Consider the following 18,843-nt stretch of genomic DNA (forward strand, 5'->3'; position numbering starts at 1 on the left):
TTTTTCTGCAATTATTGCTTCCTACAAAACCCGCATGAATCATCAAAGAAAGATTTTTTTGTTTACACGGTTTTTTTTATCATCTTTCTTTTAACAAATTAATGATTCCGAATTAATTGTAAAAAGTAAGTAAAATGACTAAATAACTGTTATGTTCATCAGTACGTTAGCTAAAAAAACAGCCAAGTCGTCTCCTATGAAAATTTGAGTCTGACATTATCATGTTCATTTCGTGCAGTCCGTGATTCTTCTTAGGTCGATGTATGTTTCGACCAATCGGGGCGTGGTGATTTCAGTCCTGTCAGTTTCAGTCCCTGTAGGTTTCGACGAATCGATAAACGGGGTGTGTATATTTCAGTCCTGTCAGTTTCTAAAGAGCTAAGAATTAACTGTTTCCGTAAGAAATAGAGGGAATCATACTCGGTAGATGAAGAAATAATGCACTAAAATAAGGACGTTTTTAAATGGGTATCACGTCATCAATTTCAAAAAGTGGTTATATGGATTCGGAAACTTATATTGTGTGAATCAAACTTTGTACAACAAACAGAACCAAGAAAAAAATGGATGTTTATATAATAAACTACAATATACTTTGCGTATTTTGATTCTTGTCGTTAAGGTTGTAAATCGGCTATGGTTTGGAATTTGTAATTATAAGTATGGTGTCTGAACATCATCGTAACCTCTATTTTGATAGGTAGATTTTTTAATTAAACATAGAATGGCATCTAACTAACCCTAAAAAAAATCTTTATAAAGGTAAAAACAGATTTTTAAATAATATCTTTCTTCTAGGCGACGTCAAATCTTTAATAAATTAGGCCAATTTCATGAAAAGATAATGATTTTTAACTGTTTGAAATAGCGGAGAAATAAATACAGAAACGCAAGATTAGTATCCGCTAATCTTAAACTGACATTCAACGATCTTTTTGATAAGTTTAATTTGATATTTAAGTGAATTAATTTCATCAATTTATTAAATACTTTTATTTATGTACTTTAAGTTTATGAATACAATACACGGACGCCTTTATAGGCCGTGTACAATTATTCATTCACTCAAGTAAGCTTAAATCAACAGAATTGATGTAATTCTATTCTTAAGTAATGCTTAGCTCAATACAACTAAACTAATCTCTGCTTAAGTAATAAAAGTATCTTTTTATTTTTTGGACTGAGAAATCATTGACCTCCAATCAGAGCTCTGAGTACTAAATAATCCAAATTGTATGTACTATAAAACCATGCTCTTAATCTGGAAAAAGTCCACATGAGCCACCCTCCGCGCAGAGGAAAGGTAGATCTTTCAAACCGTCGACTTACTTCCTAGGTTATTCAACGGAACACAAAAAAGAGGTCCTAATTACTTTGACGGTAATTTTTATGTGAAGTTTGGAGATTAATTAGTTGAAATGATTTCTGTGAGCTTGCAGTGTTTTGGACTTTTACTTTTCGCTTCCGTCGCCCTCGCCACCCACCTGAACTATGACATTTCAACGTACACAACCACGATGACTTCTCTTCTATCAAACTACTCCAGCAAAGTCCGGCCCATCGTAAACCAGGGCCAGTCGCTACAACTGCAACTCAGCTTGTGGATCGCCGGAATTAATGACGTCAGTGACGTCGACTCGAAGATGACCACCACGGGGTACTTGTATGTTAGATGGAAGGATGAACTACTCAACTGGGATTCGACGGCGACCGGGATGTTTTGGATGCAGTTTAATCAGGTACGTTATGCATGTCGAAGAACTAATGACGTAGGTTATGACATTGCATGGAAAACGTAAGAGTAACGTGTCATCTACGGCGTTCCTTTCAAGGTCACATTGTATTTTATATATAATTAATTTTATATATAAAAATTGTAAATTTCATGACCCCTTGGGAGGGGGTTTGGACACCAAAGAGGTGTCCTTTCTGATATAATTAATTTTAACAAATAAAATACACAGTAGTCATATTTCATGTTTTATTTGTTAACATAAATCATATCAGAAAGGACAGTGGGGCCCCTCGACTGCACAAAAGTACTGCGCTTTTCCATCCTTCACTAGTTTCAGCCTTCACCGGAATCGTTAATGGCTAACAAAATTGCAAAGTCACATGACTCCGATGTATAAATCTAGAATAAAAACGGTTTTCCAACAGCAACCCAAAATGTGCTATTGATACAGTGTTAATCAATGGGGTCGGTGGGCTGTCATTTTAAATAACATTCAGCTCTTGAATTTTGATAAAAGGAATGAGTACACATTTATTAGAAAAGAAAATAAATGAAGCTGTCTATCAATATTAAACATACATGTACATGTATCATGAAAGCCTCTGGCAGGAGTTTAGATAGGGTATGTAACAGTTAAATTAGTTATCTTTTTTATTCATATTTGATGATTTATATTGTTAATAATGTAATTAAGAAGTAGAAAGATTAAAAAAGTTTAACAAGTGTTTTATTTATACAAAAAAACCCAGAACAGTTTTTAAATTTATTGGAAGATTTAACTAAATTAGTTATATGTTTTTGCATAACTTTTCTATCCGACTTCATTCTAGTTAGAACCATTTTAACAAGACCTTGGACTTTCAATAGGACGTAGCTATCTAATTCTTGCGTCAAAACAAGTTTAAAATGACGCGGTTCCAAGCGAAATATGCACCGATTGCGTAGTCTTAGCTCAAAAGCCAGACAACCCTTGATGATCTCAAAGAGCCATGGGTGCGTGGCCAGCAATGACATAGACAGGCCTACGTCACAGTGCTGTTTGACACCAACTAACCAAAGTCCAAGCTTAAGCTCTTGTTAAAATGGTTCTATATGCACAGTATTGTAGCATTTATAACAAGCAATTTATTTCTGTTTCACTAATTGTACTATAATTAGTAATGTTGTAAATGCCATCTGTATGGCATTGAAAAAATATTTTGTATACAATAAGGAGAAGACTATTAAAGTTTATTAAAACTTGTGTCCGAACCTTTTGGCAGCAAATGGTCAATAAAATATGTTAATAATACAATAGTAAAGTAAAAATTGGCTAGTCAAGAATTTTTAGAAAAAAGCCAGATAGTGTCAATGTATTGTAGGGTAAATTACTGAACAGGTAAATCTGGACATCCGTGCAAACAGCATATTCGAGTCTAGATATACGACAAATATACAGCTTTTGTCCACCCCCCCTTGTTTTCGATAAGTACCTTCAAAACAGTGGTTACAATATATTTACATATTCCAGTGTCTTTGTCTGTGATAACACAACGAATCAATTTTGTATTGTACAGTCCAATGAATTTAATTCACGTACTGGCGGATCACAATTGGGGTTTAAATATTTAATCGGGCATATAAATTTAAGTTATAAGGAATTATATTCTGAATATTGTGAGGAGATTATTTAGGTCGGGGTGTGATCAAATCTATCATAAACCCCTCCCTTCCGGCATATTGGATTTGTTCACGCACATCAACATTATCACTTCATAAAATTCAAAGAATTATTCCTGAAATAAATAGACCTTGTACAGTAAAACTAGTTTATACATGTAGCGAAGTCCTTGGGACCAATGGATTTACTTCGTTTTATCCGTAATTAGTTATAACTGTCTATATAACTAATTTGTAATCATTACTATAGCGAATTCACTATATACATGTTTCCTTTCACCAGACTACATTTTTGGCTGATTGAGAGGGAGAATGAAATAAAATAACACTTTTTTGAGACCTGTAATAATCTGATTGTGAATAGAAGAATTTTTGTAAAAATAGATTCATTCAAATTATTATGTTAAAAAAGTAATGCAAACTTTTTAAACTGTAAAATAATCCGTTATAAAAGTGTTGAATTTCGTTAATACCAACCTTTACAGGACTCAAAAATAGTTCGCCATATCCATAAATTCGTTATATCCGATTTCGTTATAACCGTAAAATTTTGCAAAGATTTGTTAAGAATTTTACCAACCCCCACCCCCCCCCCCCCCCATTTCCGAGAATTCGCCATATATCCGTGTTCGTACTAAATAAGTTCTACTGTATCAAGAACTCAAGCGGTAATTATCAATCTGAAAAAATATGTATCAAAAATAATATTAATTGATAGCTACATGTATAAATTTATTACCGAAAATGTTTTTTCTTCTTCAATTTTTCAGAAAGACATATGGGTTCCTGATATTGTTCTGAAGAATGGGTTTACGGATTTCAAAATGATGGGCGGTGATTTTTACTACCTGTATGTGTATAACGATGGTTGGGTGGCTTGGTATCCTTACAAGGTGTTTGAAACATCCTGCGAATTGGACGTGACGTACTACCCTTTTGATCGTCAGACCTGTAACATTATTGTAAAGTCCTGGAGCTATTCGCGATGGGAAGTCAATTTCACTTTTAACGATCCAAAAATAGGGTTCGATGAATTCGTCCCAAACAGTATTTGGCATTTGGACTCGTATGATGCTACAACTGATTATTCACAGGAGAGCACCGACATCAAATTTATTTTAAAACTCAAGAGAAAATCTCAATATTTTATTATTAATCTTGTTATTCCAATAATCCTGGTTGGTATTTTAAATATTTTCGTCTTTGTGATCCCTGCAGACGCCGGAGAGAAAATGGGATTCTCCGTGACCATCTTCCTGACATTTGCCGTATTTTTGACCATTGTAAGTGGGGAACTTCCAAAAACTTCAGATTCCATATCCATTCTAAGCATTTATCTGATAATCGAGTTAGGAATCAGCATATCTTCCATCATGGCTTCTGCTCTTCAACTTCGCATTCATCACAGAAAATCTACTCAAGAAATAGGTAAAGGATTTCGTATATTGATCAGAGCCGCGGAGCGATTGAGGTGCAAAGGTAAAGCAGGCGGAGCAGTAACCGGATGTTGTCCGAAACCATGTGGAAAGCAAATCCACGTTAAGGAATTGACTGTCAGGAAGCGTGAGAACACTTTGAAAGTGGACTCTTCTGCGTTGGAGGAAGACGAGGAGGAGGGCAAGGAGTGGTCAGATGTATCGTCTGCGATAGATTTCTTAGCTTTTTTTGGCCTGATCTTCTTCCAGTTATTGGTGACCATTATTTTGTTCAGTTATGCTGCCGCCTCTGGTTAACTGTGATGTGTTGAAATGCTTAAAATATAGAACAAAAACGCTATCAGGATACCGTTGACATACAGTGTCATACAATGAAACAAGAATAGTCGAGATGTTTAACTACGATAAAATTGACAGTTTAAGTCATACACTGATATTTACCGCTATTGAGTATGATTCCCTCTATTTCTTACGATTTGTTAATTCATACCTCTTAGAAACTAACAGGTCTGAATTCTGCACGCTCCGTTAATCGATTGGTCGAAACCTAAAAATCACGGACTGCAAGAAATAATCATGATAATGTCAGACTCAAATTCCCTTAAAGAGACAGTACAGCTGAAAACATATGTGTGAATAACTTCAGATTTACCTATTGTACCGTTAGGAAATAAGAAATGACGTTGATTGTAGTAGTCGAAATACATAAAAATCCCTTTTACATACTTAATTAAAGTAATTATAAGCTTCCGGAAATTTAAGGGCCGTACAAACCGGAATAATCTTATCTATACTACTATATTAAAATAATAGACTCAAATTTTTGGTCTTTAATACCGATAAATTGGAAGAATACTGTCTTTTGTTTTATTTATTCTAAACGTCATTGATACTTGAAGATTACCAACTTGTTTTTATTTTTTCTTAGTAAAGCTTCGCTAATTAATAATTAACGAAAATTCCTTAAAAATATACCGGAAATCATCTGGATTTTTTGGATTTTACAATCTTGCGCTTGCACAATACTTTCACGCTAACGGGATCTTTAGTTTATGTTTCCACAATATCATTTTTGCATGAACAAACTCAGAAAAGATAATACAAATACGGGTAAATTTTCATTGTATTTTGCTTTATTTTCTGTTTATATATATTAATGATTTCTTATGAGAGAAAGTATAAAATAACAAATAATTTATACATTTCAACTAAGTACATGTACTTACTTTTGTCTTCGTGATGACAAAAAATATTTGATTACATGCAAAAAAAATTCACATTATTTTTCTTAGGAGAGTGAAGATAGAATATGTTTTATCGTTAAAATGAATAATGTTTTACGATATAATGCATTCCGGTTATTGTCTCTGTAGGAAAGAAAATACATGTACGTTGGTGAAAAAGTGTTGAATTCTTCCATTATATGGATTAACATTTTTAAATGAAAGGTATTTACAGTCTCAAAAAGGTTAATTATGATGAATTTGACTGTTATTTTCAAGGCAACTTCATTAATTTTCTCTTAAATCGTTCCGGGGCGATTCTGCAATTTTCTGCTACATTACGGGTATATGGAAAGCATTCTAACTGTGGTGAGGGCCTTTCCCGAGATACGGTTAGTTAATTCAAACTAAAAAAAATTTAGTGAAATTAATAGCATTATTGTAGGCTTATAGCTTTGTTATGTCAATAATACGGTGTGTCGATGTATCTATTTCGTAAATTATGTCCGATATGCAATGTCAACCCGTGCACGCACGGGTCAAAGTATAGTATCGTTTAGTTGTACGACGTGGAATTGATTGACAGTGATTGACACGTGCTGAAAACTTCAAGATCTTCATTCGACTTCGGTCATCATGGTATACGAGGTAAAAAAGAGACTATCTAAACGGAACACATCCTAACTTACTCGATAATTTATAAATGGTTTACCAATTTCGGTTCATTTTAAAATGAACAGACATAAATGTGTCAAATAACCCATCAAGGGACCTCATTTACAAAAAATATGAATTTAGGTTGAAGCAACTCACTGATAAACATGAAAAATACATGCTTACAAAAATAATTTTGGTTGTTTTAAAAATTTAAGACAATTATTACCTGGGAGAAGATTAAAAAACATACTTTTATCAACAAACATGGCTAGGAGAATCTGAAGAAGGTAATGGCCACATATTGTGACTTTAATATGAATCCATTCGTTATTTTAAGTTTTTATTTTATTCAGAATTACAGGGATCTACCCCGTGTTGTTTTCAAAATACGCGATGGCGTTGGCCCTGTGTTGAGTACAACATATTCCTTGTATTTGATTTCTTGCGAAAAAAAAAATATATATAGAACATGCTGATTTGCGTTTTTTTTGTTTAAAATTCCTGACATCTGTGAAAAAAGCGAATGCAGGACTTACAAAAAAAGAAAATCTCAAATTATACTGCTTCGTAAGGGAATGGAGAGAGTCTTAAAAATGTAAAAGGGTGCGCAAGTGTAGTCATTTACTGTGAAATCCACAGGGGCCAAGCCCGTTTTAACATTAATTTCAATGTAACCATAAATAAAGAAAGGTACATTGAAATTAATGTTTAAACACGCTTGGTCCCTGTGGTGAAATCATTTATATTCGTGAGCGGCCAATTTTCACGGATTGTGGGTTTATTTTTTGTTTTTGTTTTGCTTATTCGTGAGGATGTTTTTTCTTTGATGCGTTGGGTTTCAGTAAGAAAGATATTACTTTTTCCAAATTTGTTTTCGTCGAGGATGTTAATTCTGTGGAAGACTACCCACGAATATAACGAAAACTGAGCCACTATGAATTGTAATCATTCGTATATAGACGATATAGCTTTGATGAGCAATGTTTCATGTAAACATGAGCTAAATCTTTTTCCTATGGATCGCCGTTTGGGCAATACAAAAGGAAAAGTGAATAATAAGAAACTCGTACATTAATGGGAAAAACAGGTTTATTGGATAAATATATCATAATGATCAATAAGAAATACTTTGTTTTCATTGGACAACAGAAACAATATCCATGGTAACACACCAAAGGTGCTTGTCGTGAAAAGGAAACAAGAATGGAAAACTAAAAGAAAAACCCCAAAAAGACAGCCGATTTTGTAACACTGAACTATGTGTAAATCAACAGATGTTGGCTTGTTCACATCAACATTAGTGCACTTAGAAATCACTATTTAAAAAAAATACTACAGTAAATGACATTGTTTTCAAAGTAAACAATGATAACTCTGTCAAAAATAATAAATAATAATATATCTTTGTTGAGTACCGTTTTAAACGCAGAAATAAATTGCAAGGATTAAAAAACCCAGTTGTACAGTAAGGGGAAACTTGTGTTAAACCGCAAACATTTATCTAATGTCTTTAATATACATACAGTATTTTGGACAAAATATTATCTTAGCTTGACGTGTCAGGATATATATCGAAAGTTTTCTTATCTACATTATATTTTGAAACACAAATGCGACATATACTTTTGTTAAAGATACAATATCTTTGTAATTTTAAATGTGATTAAAAAGTCATCGGAATGTCAAAGTGATACTAGTAGTTAAGTAAAAAGAAAACATTGAATTGAATCAGCCTAACTATAAGTTTTTATAAAAATTTAATACACATTGAGAAATGTACAGAATAATTATTTGAAACAAATCTCGGAAAAGGATAAAATATAAAGTGTAGACAAACGCATCGAGAATAAACAAATATAAATGTAAAAAAAAATTCCAGAGATTTATATCACCTTGTCATAAAATAGTAATACAATGAAAAGACAAAACAAAGAAAATAAAAAAATATAAAAGGTGATCGGTTAACAAAAAAACCCCATAATAGTAAAGCTTACGTATAAGATATCAACAGAATGCTAAAACATCAATGACTGGGACTATAGAGTATAAATATAAAAGAAACCGAATGCTAAATACTGTGTACAGAGAAATATTCGCCCTCGTTTTATTTTCGCCCCTTTCGCCCTTGCTGTTAGCGGGCGAATTTCAGACTGCGCTAATCTCAATGTTTCAAATACTATCTCCTTCAACACAACTGTGTGTTGGGGAATTCAAGACTGGGCAAAACTGTTTGCACGCGTAGAAGGACGTGAATTACTAGTACATTGGACGAAATTAACCATCAATACAAACGTTACTCGGACAGGAAGTGTAGAGTAAAACACCAGGAGAATGGACGGAGCTTTGTTTGATATGTACAGCAATACACATATGAATATCTACATTTCATGATATACATGTACAGTTGAGGATGAGTCTACATGGGCCGCTTCCCTGTAAATTGTCCTTTGTTTCAATTGTTTGCAATATTTTTAATATTTTTTTTTTACTTGTAATGCGTTCTGTATCGAAAATTGGCGTTGAATAATCATGATTTTTTTTTAAAGAAATTAAACATCGATAATACTTTTGAAATTGTGTACTTCAAAGTAACAATGAAAAGGAAAGCAGCCCTGCATCAAACATCTTAATATCACATTAAACAATCAAAAAAAATCACAGTTCTTCATTTTTATGACTACAGAAAGGCAATTTATTATACAAGTATATTATGCCGACACAAAAACTTAGTTACATTAAATTCATCAAATGACATCATTCTGGAGCATCCTTTGTAAAAACAAATATAACGTTTCTCTAGTTGTTGACGTTTATTTAAATCATTAATTTTGATTTGCCTTTTTAATTCATAAAAGTCATGCATAGCATTAATTTGATTTGCAAACAAAAAAAAAACCCCTACAAAATCAATTGTTTTGAGTAGGTACATTTAAATTCAGTTTTGATTAATTTTTCTTGGATCAAATTATGATAAATTTGATATATGTCTTAATCTAATGACGTCAATCAAAAATGCATAGTTTCACTGCTTTCTTTACGCCACAGATCTGAGAAACAGATAATCAAGCATTTAATCTTATTTTCTAAAATTGGAATAGACACAGGTATACATGTATAAAAAAATTTTAAAATCTCATGACGAAAAAGACTAAACACATCTCAATTCAATACCCCCTCCCACTTCTTCCGTGGAAATGAGTCTGCTCTGACTGTTTTTAGAACAAATAAAATAATCTCACTGTTTTATCATTCCTTCTCTCAATTTCATTATCACACACTCTTGAGCATAAACTTATACGACAAGGCGGTGCCCGGAGATCACCTGGTTATGTGAGCGGGGCCCGGTCGCCCTGGGGTGAATTTGACCCCTGATTCACTGGTTGTGGCTGGGGAGGGTTGTTAGCAGGGTGGCTGGGGTCGTTTAGTGGGTTAGCGTGTCTATCATCCGGGTTGATTTTGTTTTTTTTATTCCTAGATAAATAAAAAAGCAATCATATAGTTACGGAAAAACAAATAAAACAGAAAAAAAGCTAATTAAACAAGAGGCCCATGGGCCACATCGCTCACCTGAGGAACAATAGGTATGATAAAATCAGCTCAATGGAGTCATAATACAAACTATCTGGACAATATACAATAATTCATGTAAATCCTGTATAAATAAAATCCATTTTCCCCTGGATATTCTTATGTTTATAATCATTAGTCCCTTTTCTAACAGGATGATTTTATAGTCATATCATGTGTCGAGTAATGCAGTTCTCAAAAAGATCCCTAACAATAGTTTATATATGGGATATAAACGTACAGTAAACTCTCAACCTTCTCGTGAGGCCAAAGAATTGTCCTGGGGCCAAAGTCTTAACAATTATAAAGAATCATCTGGCTGATTAGTTTCTGAGAAGATTTTTAAAGATTTACCCTATAAATTCCTTTGTTAAACTTTGACCCCCCCCCATTGTGGCCCCACCCTACCCCTGGGGATCATTATTTTCACAACTTTGAATCTACACTACCTGAGGATGCTTTCACACAAGTTCCAGCTTTCCTGGCTGATTAGTTTCTGAGAAGAAGATTTTTAAAGATGACTCTGTTTATTCCTATGTAAAACATCGACCTCCCATTGTGGCCCAAACCTACCCCCAGGGGTCATGCTTTTCACAAATTTGAATCTACACTAACGGAGGATGCTTCCACACAAGTTTTAGCTTTCCTGGCTAATTAGTTACTGAGAAGAAGATTTTTAAAGATTTACTGTATATATTCCTATGTTAAACTTCGATCCCCCATTGTGGCCCAACCCTACCCCCGGGGGTCATGATTTTTACAACTTTGAATTTACACTACCTGAGGATGTATCCACACAAGTGTCAGCTTTCCTGGCTGATTAGTTTCTGAGAAGAAGATTTTTAAAGATTAACTGTGTATATTCCTATGTAAAACGTCGATCTCCCATTGTGGCCCAAACCTACCCCCGGGGGTCATGATTTTCACAAATTTGAATCTTCACTACATAAGGATGCATCCACACAAGTGTCAGCTTTCCTGGCCAATTAGTTTCTGAGAAGAAGATTTTTAAAGATTTACTTTTTATATTCATATGTTAAACTTCGACCCTCTATTGTGGCCCCACCCTATCCCCAGGGGTCATGATTTTCACATCTTTGAATCTACACTACCTGAGGATGCTTCCACACAAGTTTCAGCTTTCCTGGCCGATTAATTTCTGAGAAGAGGATTTCTAAAGATTTACTCTATATATTCATTTGTTAAACTTCGACCCCCCATTGTGGCCCCATTCTCAGGTGAGATAAAAAGGTTAAGTTTACAATTCAATAAGTTGGTTTCTGGAAGAACAGATTTTGAAAATTTTCGTAATAAATATTGACAATTTTTTTACTTTTTAAAGCGCTAAGCATAGCTCAGCCCTTTATTGTCGTTAGACTTCAACTTCCGGTGCATCGAATAACCGCCCCCTCTAAGCAAAAGTATACATCATTTAAACTGGTTAGGGAACCAGTTTCAGGGGTTTATGCACATAACTGCACGGGCTATTGTGAATCTAATTTACGGGTTATTGTGAAATTAATGTACGGGGCTTACATACATCATTGCAGGGACTGTCATGCAGTGATGAGGAAATATAGTGCGTATACAGAAGCTGAAATGCTATATACATATATCTGTTATATACATACAGAAGCTGGGTTAGCGCTTTTCAGTACTATCAGTACTTTGATTTAATCTTTAGCTTTAAGATCTGTGTACAAACATAAAATTGTTAGCAGATCTCTGTATCTTGCTTATATTTCGAAGCAAACACTCAAAAATGGTTAGTAAATAGAAATTGTTAACAATTAAACACAAGAAACATGCACTACATGTATAACAAATAAAGAACACAATTTATTTTTTCGAAATGAATCATATATATACATGTATATACCTACATATTTCCGTAAGCGATATCAAACTCTATTTAAACTGAATCAAGTAGAGAAAATGCCGAGCATCTCAACAAAAACCTATTGCATTAATCTACCATTACGCAAAAAATAATGCCGAATTACCGATAGAATGAATTGTATTTCAGTACTCCTACATCAGATTTTGCTTAATTTGCGCAGGTAAACAGTTAACGTAACTGTTTGATTTACCGAAGTCTCTGTTTGATTTGATACGTAAAAATCACGAAATACAGACGACAGTTTCCAGGTTACAAAGCATAAATAATGAAAACGAAACGAAAATCAGAACAAGCTAACATCAACGTCATGTGTGAAAACTGTCAACGCTTTGAAATATTTAGCCTCAATTTACTTCACAAAATCGGCACCAATATATTTTCCATGTTTCAAAAATTTCCCTTCATACGCGAACTGTTGCACAACAAGCAAATTCATCATAGTCAGATCGACCCTTTTTCGTATAATGTCATGGCTGCTTTAAACAAAGAACCTCGTTTTAGAAGTATGGAATACGAGTCTTGGTAAAATGGGTAAGCAAAACCGGGCCGTGGCAAAATAAAAGCCGGGGCAGATCGGCAATCGTCAATTCTAAATACGCATTATTTTGCAGCAATATTTACAGCAAATACAAATATACTGGTCCATCAAATATCCTAAAATTTTAATGAGATTGGCAGATTAATAACTGCTTATCTTTTGTTTTGCCCAAGCCAAGTCTTGTCTACCCATTTTACCGGATGCCCAATCCGAGGCTATTAAACTGATTGAAACACGCCTTTCCTTTATTATTATTTTCGTAATAACTCAGATTTGAAACAGAATTAGACCTTAATTTTTGCAATTTATATTTTCCTTCCCATAAGGATAATTTATGCTAAACTACGTTGAATTGGAATCAGTAGTTCTTGAGAAGAAGATTTTTAAAAATGCACCCCCCTTTTTCTACAGTTTCAAGGTTTTCTCCGCTTTGAATACAGATCGGACTTTTATTTCTGCAATTTATATTCGCCCTCCCATAAGGATGCTTTGTGCCAAATTTGGTTGAAATTGGATAAGCGGTTTTAGAGAAGAAGTTCAAAATGTAAAAAGTTTACAGACGGACAGACAGACGGACGGACGGACGGACAGACGGACAGACGGACGGACAGACGGACGACGGACAAAAAGTGATCAGAATAGCTCACTTGAGCTTTCAGCTCAGGTGAGCTAAAAAACGATGCGTTACTAGTGCATGTTGTACACCTTTTCGGACGAGGTATACGTCATATGTTTGTGACGTTATATCTCTTTTATGCTTATGTTTTGTTCAAAAAAAGTTTTCACAATTTGATACCAGTTATTATTGATATTAAATAGATATATCTACATGTAGATCTTATATACATGCATGGGCGACCTAAATCAGAGAAATTGTGTCCAATCCAATAACTACAGAACAACAAGAATGTGATAAAACCCAACATATCATAAACGTAATTATTCTGCTTAGTAAACGATGTGTTCTACACTACAGAATGATTTTTTTTATTTGCTGCCAACCGTTAAAATGAAAGTACTAACAGATATTTCCGCATTGTTAAAACAGAGTCTTTGATTAAAGTAGACTGGCTGATCAGCAGAATGACCTTTTAATTTCTGACATTACTATTTTGTTACGTTTAGGCATAAACCATTATTTGGTAAATAAAATGTCCATCTATTTTAGCTTTAAAAGTATGAAAGTTTTCCTATATTTTTACACACAGCTCTTTAATAAAAGAAGATAAAAAAGGGCTAAACTAATGGCCACAACCAATCAGCCACCTTAAAAAAATGTAGAGTCTTTGCAAAAGTTTAGAGACAAAAATAACCCATGCATCCTTGGAATACTTACATTTTGACGATGAGTAGTACGATGACGATGACAAGGATGACCCCGAGGATCGCCCCGACTACCGCAACGGGCACCACCCACGCTTGTGATGTATTGGACTCTGTGGGAGTCTGTAGAACATAAAACATATCATCATCTATGCAGCCGGACAAAACGTACAACACAATCTGTAAACCAACTTTTATTTGAAAACGAGGTTCGTAAAATCATGGTGGCAGCTAACATTTCTCGCTGAAAACTTATTCTTCAATGTTGCACCTTCTTTTTTAGAAAAAAAATAGACTAAGCTGCGAAAATTAACATCTGGGAGAATGATAGGTTAAGACCTGAGGACTCGCGAAATAAAGTCGTCGTGAATTAAAAATTACATCATAGTTTAAGAAGCATTCACTTATGAATTATGATCAGATGTTTAAAAGATTGAAATGACAGATAATAAAAAATTGCCACTTAAAATGAGTCCATGTTTATAGGAGAAATCCCACTATAACAAGAGGCCCATGGGGCCACATCGCTCACCTGAGCAACAATGACTTTAAATGGGCATTCTAAGATTATTGTGCTATATGGTCCCTCGGTAGAGTAACAAAAAAATACCGTAAAATATCCAAATGTTACACTTATATTTGCATACACTTAATATTTGACATTGTACCTTTATATAAATTGTGCCTGTTTGGGAGGGTAATTTTTGAAATTGACACCCCTCGAAAACCATTGTCAACCGACGCGAAGCGGAGGTTGACAATGCTTTTCGAGGGGTGTCAATTTCAAAAGTTACCCTCCCAAACAGGTACTATTTTGTGTATTATACTGAATGTCTAATTTTTTAAAGAAAATTTAACTGCTTTTATATAGAAATGAAGTGAATTCTACGGCGAACCGTACGCGCATGTAACAATTCGTTGTGTTACCCGTTGCCAAGTGTGTTGCTAACGCTGAGAGTAATAGAACAAATTACCAACTGCGTCTAAACCAATCAGATTTTAGTATTTAACATGAAAGTATAATAATATGAAATACCATTTTTACCGAAAAAAAGATTCTACGCAAGATATTTAACTAATTTTTTTGTAGGAGTTGACGGTTAACCTCTGGTTCTCTTTATTTTATCCCCCCCCCTCCCCCCAACCACTTTATAAAGAGATAAAACAGGATAAGAGAGCATATAGGTACATCTTCTCCCTCAGTTACTTACTAGTTATTGTATTTTATTTTTTTAAAAATTCCTACATGTGAAAGAAGAAAATTGTACCTCAATGCGCTCAATTCTCGAATCAAAAACATTCAAAAATTTAATTTGTTTTCAATTATAAATGATTGTTGTTTACCTGGCGTGAATTCATTTCGTATGACGTTTCATAACCTTACTCACTTGACTGATGAATAAACTATAAAACTAAACAATGTTATCACATGATAATTCTAATCAATGTATTGACAGGCATATCGCCCCTCCATTATTTTCATCTTCATTAAAAAGAACAAATGACTACAAACAAAGATGCTTTTCCGCTGCAATAATTTTTAAAGAACAACGATATTGCTTTTATTCTCATAATAAAAATGTGTCAGAATTATGGCAACTGTTTGAAAGCCTTCGTTTCTATTTACTTGTGTTTAAAAAACTATCAAAATTGGCGTAGATTATATATATATATACAATTCATATAAGAAGGGGCACCAGAAAGTAGGTACTGCATATAATCCTTTTGGCAAGATATTAGTGTGCTTTGACTAAATATCGGTCTTTCATTTCTGCTATTTATATTTGTGCTGAGGTTGCTTTGTGCCAAATTTGGTGAAATTGGCCAGGTGGTTTTAGAGAAGTTCAAAATGTAAAAAAAACAACAGACGGACGGACGGACAGACGGACGACGGACAAAATGTGATCAGAAAAGCTCACGAGCTGAAAGCTCAAGTGAGCTTCTTCAAATGAAATATACAACACGACATAGGTATACACATACCGATGTTGGTGCAGTGACCAGCATTATCTCCCCTGCTGTAATACTTAGAGTCGCATTTGTGTGTTCTTTTATGGCAGCCGCTAATTGAACAATGATTTCGTCTTGTCTAAATTAATAAGGATAACTTTTACAATTCTTATATCGGTGAATATATAACATTATTTGAAGACAGATAGATAAATATATAGATAGATAGATAGATATTGTTATACCATTTATAAGTGTAATTTATGAAATGATTTAAAACAATGGCAATCTCTCTCTCTCTCTCTCTCTCTCTCTCTCTCTCTCTGGGACACACCCATGGACTATTAATATTTGACCACATTTATAATATTTATTAAACAGATTCCTGTGTTATTCTTACATTGTTGCGTTCGCCATTATCTGCTGCAGGACAGACTGGGGAATTGCTATCTCTAGATTACTCAGAGTTATGCTCCGCCTCCTCCGGCTAGATGTGGCTGAGCAGAGGGCGTTACTTTTATCAGCCTTCACTACAACCAATATTTGGGTGCCTCCATTTACATCCCTCGGATAACCGTCTCCTATGGCGATTTGTTCTGCTTTTGTGAAGGACTTTATCCTAGAAATACTTGGTCTGTAAATAAAAGTTGAGATGAAATAAGTAAAAAGATGAACAGAGTGTCAATTAGAATATGAACTGGTGTAAAATAGCATTCATGTATATATACATAGGATGGAATATTTGTATAACAGCATTCTTATACAAAGAGAACGTATACTTATACATTGTACAGAAATTAATTAACAATAAAAGCTTACTAACCCATACGTGGACTGACTGTTACGACATACTTATACGTAAGTTGATTCACAATACCAATAGACTTATACACAAGTTGATTTACCTTACAATAACAGCGTATTAATGCATACGTGGACTGGCGGTTACAGCATACTTATACGTAAGTTGACTTGCAATAACAAGGAACCTATGCAATTCTGACTTGTCGGTCTGTTACAACATACTTATACCAAGGTACATAAACTGATCTTCTTTAAAAGCTTACTAACACATGCATGGAGCGTGTGCAATAGCATACTTATATATATATAAGTTGATTTACAATAACAACATACTTACGCATATGTGGACTGGCTGTTACAGCACTGCCTAAGATTTGTGTTGTCTGTATTGCAGTATTTGTTTATCTCTGTTGCTATCTTTGAAGTGAACTTTGCTTTGACCTCTACCGTAAACTTTAAGGAAATGTGGATATTATAAGCTAACGTTAATCGAATGAATTACCACTGTCTTAGTTTGTGAAGAAAAATAATTCACGAGAAAGCAATTTATCTGGTCAAGGCTCATTGATATTGTTTAGTAATATTAAAAATAAATAAAAATAAAAATGAAAAAGAATATTTAAAAAATATAAAATACATGTTAGATCACAACTAACAAATGAATTTTTCCAATTGCGACATTTAAATAAACTTGCAAAATGCTAATTAATGTAAAATATCATGTATAGTTAAAACACACACATAATTTACTTATTATTGTAAATGCCAAACGCAGATAGTGTTGCAGAAAGCAGAAATTCAGAATTTGAAAACACGGGCTTTAGACTTTAGAAAATCTAGCGCACAATAACGGCGAGAGTCTTACATGATCTGCTGTTACTCCTTTGTATTGAATAATTACTCCATAAGTCTGTTCGTCTTCCGTTGCTGCCAAAAGGAACAAAAAATGTGTAAGTAAACGACAAGAAAGAAAATCTGTGAAAAATCACGTCAACTGTAAAGGATACGCAATATTTTTATTAACCAGCAATATATAACGCAAATCATTACTTAGAAAAAAAAAAAGAAAAGTGTATGGGTAACTAAGCTACCCTAATATAACACTCAGACAGACACAGACGCAGAAGACTTTACTTGTGTCACCATTGATAATTAAGATCTTCCCTCCCAATGAAAGACCCTTATGTCACTTTATATCGATACATGTATTTGGTAACTGTAAAATTGAATGTGTATGGTTAATTGGAATCACTAAGGCGGGCACTTACGAGAGTATTATTGAATGTGTATGGTTGGAATCACTAAGGCAGGCACTTATAGACTGTATTATTGAATGTGTATGGTTGGAATCATTAAGGCGGACACTTACGAGGACAGAGGTTGGTGTTACAGGCCTGAGACTCTGACAGTGACCCTGTACAATCCCTCCCCGACCCCTCCCGCGTGGGGTTGTTACAGGCGCGAGTCCTTGTCTGTGTCCCTGACCCACAGGTCTGCGAGCAGGTGCCCCATGCCGACCAATCGGACAAGCCGCCGTCACGATCTGGAAAACAAAATCATTGCAAATGACTTTTGTGTCCATGAAGTTATGTTTTATAATCACAATATATATATATATATATATATATATATATATATATATATATATATATATATATATATATATATATATATATATATATAAAGAAAATTTGAAAAATGAAAGACAACACAGAGTAACTTATAAATAACCAATGATATATAAAATACAATGGCTGCATTAACTAGTCTATATTGGTAATTGCTTTGACCAATCGTCTGCCCAGTGAGTGGAGAATACTGACCCACACACACGTTGCTGGGCCCCAGAATGTAACCGTCGGTACAGGAGCACGTGTAGGATCCCACAGTGTTCTGGCAGGCGCTGTGGGTGGAGTGACAGGGGGAATCGGTACACTCGTTAATATCTGCAAAACACCAAACATACACAGGTGTAAGACCTAACAAAACATTCGGGTGGTCATCAATTAACATACACAGGTTTTAACGCGGAAATACATGTATCATGACAA

The 18,843-nt window shown here is 34.2% G+C and overlaps 2 protein-coding genes across 3 annotated transcripts in view; one reads left to right on the plus strand and one right to left on the minus strand.

Moving 5' to 3' along the window:
- Positions 1-1,292: 1,292 nt before the first annotated feature.
- LOC128161234 (neuronal acetylcholine receptor subunit beta-4-like) lies at positions 1,293-7,186 on the plus strand. Its single transcript, XM_052824461.1, has 2 exons — positions 1,293-1,739; positions 4,165-7,186. The coding sequence occupies exons 1-2, from the start codon at positions 1,419-1,421 to the stop codon at positions 5,125-5,127; spliced, it is 1,284 nt and encodes a 427-aa protein (XP_052680421.1). The 5' UTR covers positions 1,293-1,418; the 3' UTR covers positions 5,128-7,186.
- Positions 7,187-7,781: 595 nt separating this feature from the next.
- The window catches only part of LOC128158922 (serine-rich adhesin for platelets-like), a 93,279-nt gene continuing 82,217 nt past the window's right edge, over positions 7,782-18,843 (minus strand). For both annotated transcript variants that reach the window (XM_052821912.1, XM_052821913.1), the window contains exons 38-45: positions 18,616-18,738; positions 18,162-18,335; positions 17,658-17,719; positions 17,130-17,245; positions 16,389-16,622; positions 16,022-16,127; positions 14,052-14,161; positions 7,782-10,181 (exon numbers count right to left, since the gene is read on the minus strand). In XM_052821912.1, coding sequence (XP_052677872.1) covers positions 10,037-10,181; positions 14,052-14,161; positions 16,022-16,127; positions 16,389-16,622; positions 17,130-17,245; positions 17,658-17,719; positions 18,162-18,335; positions 18,616-18,738 — 1,070 coding nt within the window. In that variant the 3' untranslated portion in view covers positions 7,782-10,036. The remainder of the gene's footprint in view (positions 10,182-14,051; positions 14,162-16,021; positions 16,128-16,388; positions 16,623-17,129; positions 17,246-17,657; positions 17,720-18,161; positions 18,336-18,615; positions 18,739-18,843) is intronic.

Source organism: Crassostrea angulata, chromosome 8 (assembly GCF_025612915.1).
Source record: "Crassostrea angulata isolate pt1a10 chromosome 8, ASM2561291v2, whole genome shotgun sequence".
Taxonomy (NCBI): Eukaryota; Metazoa; Mollusca; class Bivalvia; order Ostreida; family Ostreidae; genus Magallana; species Magallana angulata.